The 11,123-nt window shown below is 44.0% G+C and overlaps 1 protein-coding gene across 1 annotated transcript; it reads left to right on the plus strand.

Annotated features, from left to right (window-relative positions):
- Positions 1 to 24: 24 nt before the first annotated feature.
- On the plus strand, positions 25 to 5,823 carry EXOC8 (exocyst complex component 8). Its single transcript, XM_054022962.1, has 2 exons — positions 25 to 1,645; positions 2,325 to 5,823. The coding sequence occupies exons 1-2, from the start codon at positions 125 to 127 to the stop codon at positions 2,931 to 2,933; spliced, it is 2,130 nt and encodes a 709-aa protein (XP_053878937.1). The 5' UTR covers positions 25 to 124; the 3' UTR covers positions 2,934 to 5,823.
- Positions 5,824 to 11,123: the final 5,300 nt, after the last annotated feature.

The following is an 11,123-nucleotide window of genomic DNA, read 5'->3' on the forward strand; positions in this document are numbered from 1 at the left end:
GCTGGCGCGCAATCCTGGCGCATGCGCCCTTTCCCAGCGCAGGCGCAGTAGCACCAGTGCCGTATCTGCTGTCACTGTCTTCCGCTCTCGGTCGGGGCTTGTGGTCTCCCTGCTGGCGGTACCGATGGCGCTCCCGTTGGGTGAGGGCGTGGGCGGGAGCCGGCTGCGGCGGCAGCTGGAGTCGGGGGGCTTCGCGGCGGGCGAGTACGTGAAGCAGCTGTCGCAGCAGTCGGACGGGGACCGGGACCTGCAGGAGCACCGGCAGCGCATCCAGGCGCTGAGCGAGGAGACGGCGCAGAGCCTCAAGCGCAACGTCTACCAGAACTACCGCCAGTTCATCGAGACGGCGCGCGAGATCAGCTACCTGGAGAGCGAGATGTACCAGCTCAGCCACATCCTCACCGAGCAGAAGGGCATCATGGAGGCCGTCACCCAGGCCCTGCTGCTGCAGGCCGACCGCGACGACCCCGCCCTGGGCGCCCGCCGCGCCGCCGCCGACCCCCACAGCAACCCCTTCCTTCCCCTCTCGGCCAAGGAGGCCGCCGCCAGCGAGGAGGGGCGGCAGCGTACGCTCACCACCCTGCTGGAGAAGGTGGAGGGCTGCCGGGACTTGCTCCCCGAGAGCCCCGGCAAGTACCTCGTCTACAACGGGGACCTGGTGGAGTACGACGCCGACCACATGGCGCAGATCCAGCGGGTGCACGCCTTCCTCATGAACGACTGCCTGCTGGTGGCCACCTGGCTGCCCAACCGGCGTGGCGCCTACCGCTACGATGCCCTCTACCCCCTGGAAGGGTTGGCTGTGATCAATGTCAAGGACAATCCGCCCATGAAGGACATGTTCAAGCTGCTCATGTTTCCCGAGAGCCGCATATTCCAGGCCGAGAATGCCAAGATCAAGAAGGAGTGGCTGGAGGTGCTGGAGGAGACCAAGCGGAACCGCGCCCTCAGTGAGAAGCTGAGGTTGGAGCAGGAGGCCCCGCCACGGGCTGCTCCCCCACCTCCTGAGACCGCCAATCCCTTTGACCAAGAAGATGAAAAGGAACCCCCACCTGAGGAAGAGACCGTAGATTTGTCCCTGGAGTGGATCCAGGAGTTGCCTGAAGACCTAGATGTCTGCATTGCCCAGAGAGATTTTGAGGGGGCAGTGGACCTGTTGGATAAGTTGAATGAGTATTTGGGATACAAGGCCGTGAGCCAGCCAGTGAGGGATCTTCGAGCCAAGGTAGATGAGCGAGTCAGGCAGCTCACTGATGTGCTGGTGTTTGAGCTATCTCCAGATCGGTCATTACGAGGTGGTCCTAGGGCCACTCGCCGGGCTGTGTCCCAGCTCATTCGCTTGGGCCAGTCCACCAAGGCATGTGAGCTTTTCTTGAAGAACAGGGCAGCTGCGGTACACACAGCCATCCGTCAACTGCGCATTGAGGGTGCCACTCTGCTCTACATCCACAAGCTTTGCCATGTCTTTTTTACCAGCCTGCTAGAGACTGCCAGGGAGTTTGAGACAGACTTTGCTGGCAACAGTGGCTGCTACTCTGCCTTCATTGTGTGGGCCCGCTCGGCTATGAGGATGTTTGTAGATGCTTTTAGCAAGCAAGTATTCGACAGTAAAGAGAGCTTGTCCACTGCTGCTGAATGTGTGAAGGTAAGTGTGTAAGGAAGGTAGTATGGTCTGCTGAATTGACCCCATTCCTAGAAGAAACCAGTAACTTCTAATCCTTGTTCGCTTACTGATTAACTCTGTGGCTTTGGTCTGAAAGGTGTCCTTCTTTATGATGTGTGAAAGGCTTTTTTGTTGTGTGTGTTTTTTTTTTCCCCCTGCTTGTCTTTTATCCTGTGAATATCAGCAATACCAAGTTTGGTTTTCCTATGTTTTGCCCAAAGACTGATTGGAGATTGCAGAGTTTGTCAGCTTGTTCACATCTTAATTAAAGGGATAAGGTTTATTTGTTAAAATATGAATATGCCTTTCTCCAAAGAGTTTATTGGATTGGATTTTAATATGGATTAACAAAAGTTTTTTAAAAAATACTAAAAATCCATTATTACTTAATTGCCTAGCTTTCCGGCTCTTATGACATGATTCTATTACTGCTCTAGTTGTCCGTAGTGTTCTGTGGCAGAAAAGATCTGCATTTCTAACATAAATATATAAAATCAGTTTCTTTTTTTTTTTAAGACACATTTAATCTCTGCCTTATTTTTCATATCTATAAAATAGGGCTGTTACTTTTAAGGGTAACATGGTGATTAACTAAATTAGTCTGTAAAACATTTAGGGTATAAGATATCCAGATAAATATTAATAAATTTTATTATTGAAGGTAGCGAAGGAGCACTGCAAGCAGCTCAGCGAGATTGGGCTGGACCTCACTTTCATCATTCATGCCCTGTTGGTGAAGGATATCAAAGGAGCTTTGCAGAGCTACAAGGATATCATCATTGAAGCCACCAAGCATCGCAACTCTGAAGAGATGTGGAGAAGGATGAACCTGATGACCCCAGAGGCTCTGGGGAAACTCAGAGAGGAGATGAGGAGCTGTGGGATGAGCAGTTTTGACCAATACACTGGTGATGACTGCTGGGTGAACCTTAGCTACACTGTGGTGGCTTTTACCAAGCAGACTATGGCCTTCTTGGAGGAGGCACTCAAGCTGTATTTTCCAGAGCTGCACATGGTTCTACTGGAAAGCCTAGTGGAGATCATCCTTGTGGCTGTCCAGCATGTCGATTACAGTTTACGGTGTGAACAGGACCCTGAGAAGAAAGCATTCATCAGGCAGAATGCATCTTTTCTTTATGAAACTGTCCTTCCTGTTGTGGAGAAAAGGTTTGAGGAAGGGGTTGGAAAACCAGCTAAACAACTACAGGAGCTGAGAAATGCTTCAAGACTGATGCGTGTAAATCCTGAAAGTACAACTTCTGTAGTATAAATGAAACCTGTGTGTTCGCTTCAAAAGTCTACAGTGTACTTATCAATAATGTTGTCTATGAAGATATATTTTGTAAATCTTTTCCAAATCCCTGAAAGCTGCAAAATTCCACCTGCAACCTTGTTTTAGCTAAAGACTCATGAACCAAATCTGAAGACAAGGAAGGGAAAGAAAAATCAAATAATTAAGGAGAAAAAGCATTGGGGTCATATAATCTTATATTGCATGTCTCCTTTCCCCATTAATGGCCTCTGTTGTGATGTTTTACATTCTGTTTTGGGTCAAATAAAATATTAGTGAAATATCTACATACTTGTACTACATATAGCAGTAAAATATAATCTCTAATCACATTTTGAATTTGTGTGATTTAAAAAAATTAACATATTCCCAAAGGAGTATAATTGCTAGGTTTACTTGAAGCATTCCATGAGTGTGGTTCTTTGTGAAGCTCATCCACCTTTCAAACATGAGTAAATTCTATGGATTTGCAGAATTCATGCTCTGGTAGTCTTTAAGCAGAGATTTGCTTGACAACAAGACAGGCAATCAGCACTACAGAGAGCGCGTAGTCTCTTCAAAAAAAGATTCTCAGATTAAAGATGTTATTAAAAAAGAAAACATTTCCTTACCTAGTTTAGCAAAAGGACATTGTCAACTTAAAAATCCTACCTCCCTGAAGAAATGCTCTACCTACTGTTAGAAAGAACACCTAAGATGATTCCAACTGAGAGAATTTTTTAATGTTATGTATTTACTTTGGTTTTCTGCTGACTTCAGTGGGAGCAGGAGTGGGGCACACACGCACGCGCACACACCTCTCCTCCCACCCCCTAGTTTATTGAGCTCTGGGTATAACTACATTTCTATCCCCTATGTCCCTGTAGAAACCATAGCACAGAGGGCTTCTTGTTTCAAAACATAAATGAGACTGAGTTGTGCGAATTGGAGGAAGGTCATCATTAAAGTACTACTTCATGTTTATGAGACTACATTCCAGCTTCACTTGTGCAAGGGCATGGATGGTAGAGACAGGAAGAAACGTTTTTCTTAAAGAGAATGATGCTTATGTAGTTCTTAAAAACAGATACCACATGGCTGTTACTGCAAATTTGTTAGTGTTGCTTTCTACAGTACAGTAATTCATTATAAAAATTACCTTTCACTCTTTTTACAACCTTCCCCCTCTTCAAACACCAAACTATAGTACATGTGCTTGATTACACTGAAAATCTGAAATCCTTTATCCACCCCACAGATACACTATCCTGCCAGTGTCCGTTATCCCTGTTGTAGACGGGACCACAGCCAGAAATAAGATTTTTGATCTTGATTTCACTACAGAGACTGCCAACTAGAGTGCCAGTTTCATGGGTATTTTATGTAGATGCCCCTTCACTTGGATCTGAACAGTGACTACTATCTCATTCTATATAGGTCTCTGAAAATAATTTGCAGTTTACTATAGACTCAAACCATTGCCCAGTCTTCTGATTTTTCTCAGTTTCCTCTTCTTGTAACCTTCTATCTTCTTAATCTTGAGAAAACAATATTGTTACAAATAATTTTGTATTAGAATCGTAATAGGCTCTTACTGGGCATAAATGAGAATCATACTTGTGCACTTTTAAACTTGTCTCTTTTAAGTGAAACTTCAGCAACTTGTGGTGATAGACACCTTATAAAAGCATGTAGTAGCAAAACATGTAACTAGTAAAAGCAAGTGAATAGCTGATTATATAGAGCCAGCCTTTTTTCTACATTTCCGTCTCTTTATTTAATGGCTCGTTCTCACACTGGTGACTCTTGGACAGCACTGAAGTCTCATGAAAAACACACTGTAAAAATGCACTCTAAGAACCAGTTCCATGGTCTAAGTTAGTTGAAAGCAATTGAAGGCCACTAAAATAATTGTATTTCTTTTATGCCAAATTAGGACAATGAGAGTTACTGCTCAGGCAAGTATTCTTCTTAAATCCATGTTCTGGGGTTATTTCATTGCATTACCCTGAAAAGCAGAATCCACCAGGGCAGTTTGGTGGGTTTTTTATTTTTATAGCTGATATGTTCTTTGAAACACACACCAGTGCATGGTAAATGATCAGCCTTAATAAGGTTGGGAAACATTTTCATATTGATTATAAAAGAGAACCAAAGAGCATCCTTTACGGTTATTATTTTTAATGGTAAATATTCTATATCTTTTTTTCCACCCCACTCCTGAAGATAACACTTTCATTTAGGAGTACAGAATAATTGACTTAAAGCTCATTTGAATTTGTCGCAGTTCAACAGACTAAATATTAAGGCTCTGATTCTTCACTGTATCTGAGGGCTTGCTGTAAGGAGCTGGGTTGCAGCACCATGATTCAGAGCTTCCCAATAATATAGAGTAGGAGGGGTGTCCTCTTCTAATTGATGCTGTTGTTGCTGCTGATGTAACATTCCTTACTGCCAGCAGAGGATTGAGTGTAGTGGACCTCAGCTCTGCCACATCCTCTCCTGTTCCTGATGTGACTCCAGCCTTCCCCTGATATGCTCCCTCTTTATGCCAGAGGTTGGGAAGCACCCGATATAAGAGGCAGAATCTGCCCAGTGGCTTTAGCAGATCAGAAAGTCCAGGCTTTCATTTGATTTTGTTGACCACATCTTGTATTTGCTTGGCTGCTATAAATTTACACTAATTTTTGCATATGGAGTTTGGGCTGTCTAAACCACTTTAGGTATCATTGATATTTTGTACCTTGTGATTCTGTTTAAGTCATGACTGAGAATTTATGTAGGGCAAAATAAATTATGGCTGAGAAAAGTGATGTATAAATTAAATTGAACACACACTTTGTACGCTAATTGAAATAGTTATGATTAAAATAAACATATTTTGAAAGTCCCTTTTTAATAAATAAAATTTCAGATTTACTTACACTACTGTTAGGTAGCACTTTTCTTTTCCTAAAACAAAATGCAGGTAGGAAGAGTATTGTTCAATTTTTAGTTTAGTATTTGGATTAACTATTCAGGTGATATACTAATTTTGCAATTTTGGTGGTTTGGAGTGGAGTAATCATATTTCTGTTGTTAGAATTTTTTCATTTTGAGAGGCCATTGTGTGTAAAATTGGATAATTCCTTTAGCTGCTTTGATAAAATTGTGAATGTCTGCATATAGTCAAGACATTTTTACTCATCGGAGTTGATGTGTTTCAGATACTTTAATGCCGTAACATTTCTGAGTGGAGAGCCCATACACTAGACTTTGTATGGATACAAATAGAAGTGTTGTAGTAGGGGAATAGAAATGTTGAACCAGCCTCCTGATCAGAAAAAAGCTATTGAGGACCTTATCCAAAGCGTATTGATGTGGATAGCAAGACTACCAGTGATTTCAGCGGGCCTTGGATCACACTTTTGAGGTAGATGAAAGAAGCAACTAAATAATGTATCACTTCAGTTACTTGCATACAGACTAGGCAATTGACATAACAGGATACAGTTTAGAGAAACAATTTCTCAACATCTTAAGTGATTGTTTCTTGGAACAGCTAGTTCTAGAATTGAGTAGAGGCTGTTCTCAACATAGTTCTAAGTTATGCACAAGCATGGATTCAAGAAGTAACTGTAGTAGTGTCACTAAATAATAGTGACCACAAAGTAATTTTGTTCAACATCCTGCGAGAAGAAAATGTAGGACTCTGACACTAAATGTTGGAAAGGGAGATTTAAAAAAAAAGTGGAAGCTGCTCTAATGGGCTCTAAACTCAGGATTAAGGAATGTAAAATTATTATTCTTAATCATTCCATAACAGAGTCATAGAATGCAAACACAATCCTTAAACCAAAAAGGAAGCTGGGAAATAAAACCCAATATGATTAAGTGATAAGTTTCAAGAGGTTATTTCAATAGGCATTTTTCAGAAAATGGTAATCCAACCCCGGTGAAGCCAATAGAAAGCATAAACAATAGGGGGTAACAGAAATGAGGAAGGCAAAGAGCAAACAAATGAAGATCAAAAAGACACATTTTTAATGTATGTCAGAAGCAGGAACTGCCAGTAAATTGGTGAATCCATAGGACTACTAGGGTGGAGAGAGCCATTAAGGAAGATAAAATCTTTACCGAGAAGCTAAATAATTTGTTTGTATCAGTCTTCACTACAGAAGATATTGGAGAGATGCCTACTACCCCAGTGCTACACTTTAGATGAAATGAATTGTCAGAAGAGGAGAGGAACAAACTGGTAAGATAAAGAGCAACAAGTCACCAGGGCTACCATGGTATACAACCAAGAGTTCTGAAGGAACTTAAGAATGACGTGGTTGGGCCAGGTGGCGAACAGTACGGTTGCACTGTTTAGGACAGTACAGTAACGCCTCGCTTTACATTGTAGTTATGTTCCTGAAAAATGCAACTTTAAGTGAAACGATGTTAAACTAATCCAATTTTCCCATAAGATTTAATGTAAATGCGGGGGGTTAGGTTCCAAGGACATTTTTTGGGGGCAGACAAAAGGCATTATATGCTGTACTGTGGTGGGGAGGTGCCCCTGGCTTACCTCTGGGGCTCAGGGCTGGTGGTGCAGGGTCTGGGAGGGAGTTAGGGTGTGGAAGGGCGCTCAGGGTGGGGGTGCGGGAGGAGGCTCAGGGCTGGGGCAGGCAGGAGGTGCAGAACACTTACCTGGGGCAGCTCCTGTTTGGTGCAGGGGGTGTGCAGGTGGCTCTGCGCAGCGTGGCACTGCCCCCATCGCCGCAATTCTGGGAGCTCCCTCTCCCCCCCCCCCCCCCGCAGGCAGGGCCACCCGGAATGCAGGGGCTTTAGGGGCTGCAGGGCCCTGGGCTAAGGGGGCCCAGGGCCCTGGCCTGCAGCTCTAAGTCCCTTTCAGAATGCAGCCCTGCGAGCACAGGCCGGAGGACTCAGGAGGAGCAGGGGCAGCCGCGCAGCCAGCAGCCGGAGAGAAGCGGCACTTTCCCCTTCAAAGCGCCGCTTCTCTCCAGCCGGCTTTGAAGGGGAAAGATGACAATAGAAGTTTGCATAAGAATCAAAGACAGAAGACAGTCCATTTTGTAATAATCTTTCAGGCCTCCATCCAGCAAAGCACTTAAGTGTGTGCTTAAATTTAAGCACATAAATAATCCCACTGAAATCTATAGGACTACTTGTGGGCTCAGAGTTAATTGTGTTGAAGTGCTTGGCTGGACTGGGGGTTTAGTTAGTAAATTTCGGTTGCATTCAGCAAAGCTCACTGGGAAGAAATGATGCAGAGGCACTTCCAGAACCACTACTTTTCTGCCTTTTTTAAATGAACTCTTTGCAAGTACCTGATTTGTGTGCAAAACTGCAGCAACTGCATGAGCAAATTAAGAGTACCTTTGTTTGGCACCTCTAGTTTAGTGTGACACAGGGTATGTCTATTCTACACTATACTGCTATGCTGACTTAGTTTACGGCCGTAGCTATGCTAGCATAGTCACATGCTAGTGTCTTCACTTATCGGGAGATCGATGTGTGGTAATTGATCCACCAGGGATCGATTTAGCGGGTCTTAGACCACTGATCACTCTCCCATCGACTCCGGTACTCCACTGGAATGAGAAGCATAAGGTAAGTCAACAGGAGAGTTTCTCCCATCGACCTAGCATGGTGTAGACACCGCAATAAGTCAACTTAAGCTATGTTATTCACGTAGCTGGAGTTGCGTAATTTAGGTCGACTTAGTCCCGTAGTGTAGACCTGCCCATAGTGTCACCACAGCCTATGCCAGTGGAAGGGGAAAGGGTTTCTCCATGGGTAGGACCACCACTACCTCCCTGATTGACAGTAGCGAAGCTAACAGAAGCATTCTTCTGTTAACCTAGCTGCATCTACACTGGGGCTCAGGATGGCATAGCCACAGTGCTCAGAAGTGTGGATTGTTCATGTACTAGAGTGGCATAGCTATATTGACCTAAATTTTAAATGTAGACCAGACCTCACCCCTGTGTCAGCAAAATCTTTCCTCTAGGCTTCATCTATGGTAGGAAAACTAGGACCCATAATTCATCACCAGTGCAACTTCACAGGAAGTAACAATAACAGTTGTGTTTGGAGAGTGAACAAGATTCAGGCATTTGTATAACCCATCTCTAAAATCAAGTATCAGAGGGGTAGCCGTGTTAGTCTGAATCTGTAAAATGCAACAGAGGGTCCTGTGGCACCTTTGAGACTAACAGAAGTATTGGGAGCATAAGCTTTCGTGGGTAAGAACCTCACTTCTTCAGATGCATCTGAAGAGTGCATTAAACCCCTATGTGGATGGTGTCATTCAGAAGTAAAGGCGGATTGTGATTCAACAACTGCTAATGGAAAGAAATCTATTTCAGCTGTGCTAATTGAATAAGACTATTTGGTTAGAAGACTGATGTGTCTAAATGATAATGAGGATGTGTGACACCTGATCTTCACTATTCAGTGTATAAATAAGGTCATAAGCCAAAAAAAAAAAAAAAAAAGTAGAAGGAACAATGGGGGTATGTTTACATTTCTCCACTATCAGAGGGGTAGCTGTATTAGTCTGTATCCACAAAAACAATGAGGAGTCCGGTGGCACCTTAAAGACTAACAGATTTATGCCCAAATAAATCTGTTAGTCTTTTAAGTGCCACCGGACTCCTCATTATTTCTCCACTAGTGCGGCTGTAGACAATGCTCAGGGTGTGACTACATGGGGCTGCTCAGGAAAGTCAAGATGAAATAACTAAAGTTGTGAAGTAAAAGTGCATTAATTAAAGTGCATTAAACCTCTGTATGGACACTCTCATTTAGAAGTAAAGTGGCCTTAGTTTGCTGTAGTTTATTTGCTCATATGTAAATGATGCAAGTGAATAGACAATCAGCACCTAGGTGCTGCCTAGTATATTCTCACCCAATGGCCACTCCTGCTGTGGCTGTGAACAACCACTCCTTTTTGCTTAAAGTCTGTTATCATTTAAATAACTATTCACTCCAGAATATCCCCATTTACCCCAGAATATCCCTATGTTTCCCTGGCTGTGTTGTTACACAGCCTGAGACAAACTTTAATTCTCCTAAGGTCTTGTCTATGTGATAACATTGTATTAATTTAACTAAACTAATTTAGGATCTAAGAGGTAGATCTACAAAGGGAATTAGATGTCTAAGTTCAAAATTTAGATTCTCCAAACCCCAGCTCAGGTGCCACCTAACCCTTTAGGAACCTAAATTGCTGCCAGATGGCTTACATAAAGCCTCCTAAGTCCTGATGCCTCCAAGCTTTTCAGAATCTAAACCCTGATGGGATCCTCAAGATGTTCCATCACCTATCTGTGGGGACTGATCCAGTAGGTGTTCTCAGAGGCCCCCTGGGAGCATACCTATGGGACTGGGCCCTGCATAAAACAGAGAGGCACTGCCTTGTGTCCAGAAGGGTAGTGGTTAGCGCACTTCCCTAGGATGTTGGCCACTCAAGCTTAAGACTGCCTGATTTAGAGCAGGTATGTGAGCCTAGGCCTCTTATCTCCCAGGTAGAGTGTGCTAACCATTAGACTGTAGAGTCATTCTTTTTGGCCCAATTAATATCTAAGTATTTTATACAACCTGGAATTGCTTCAACAGGAGAGACTCCCTTGTATATCTGCATAAAACTGATATATACAGAACATCCTATATCCCAGGAGTTAGGGCTTTCATCTGGGAGGAGGAAGACCTACAAGTCACTATGCCAAATCAGGCACGTTTGAACCTGGGTTTCCTGCAGCTTGGGTGAGTGCTGTAATCTCTAGGCCATTGTAAGAAAGGACTGAGCTGACTTAGGCCTTGTCTACACTACGAGAGTAGTTCGAATTTACTTGCATCGAATTTTTGGAATCGATATTGCAAAGTCGAACGTCTGTGTCCACACTAAGGACAGTAATTCGACTTTGTGAGTCCACACTAACGGTGAAAGCGTCGACATTCGAAGCGGTGCACTGTGGTCAGCTATCCCACAGTTCCCGCAATCCCCTCTGCCCATTGGAATTCTGGGTGTAGCCGGCAATGCCTTCTGGGTAAGAAAATGTGTCGAGGGTGCTTTTGGGTAACTGTCGTCATCCGTCCATCACTCCCGCCCTCCCTCCCTGAAAGCGCCGGCGGGAAATCAGTTCGCGCACTTTTCCAGTCATTGACAGCGCGGATGCCACAGCACTGCGAGCATGGAGC

The sequence above is a fragment of the Malaclemys terrapin genome, chromosome 3, assembly GCF_027887155.1.
Source record: "Malaclemys terrapin pileata isolate rMalTer1 chromosome 3, rMalTer1.hap1, whole genome shotgun sequence".
Taxonomy (NCBI): Eukaryota; Metazoa; Chordata; order Testudines; family Emydidae; genus Malaclemys; species Malaclemys terrapin.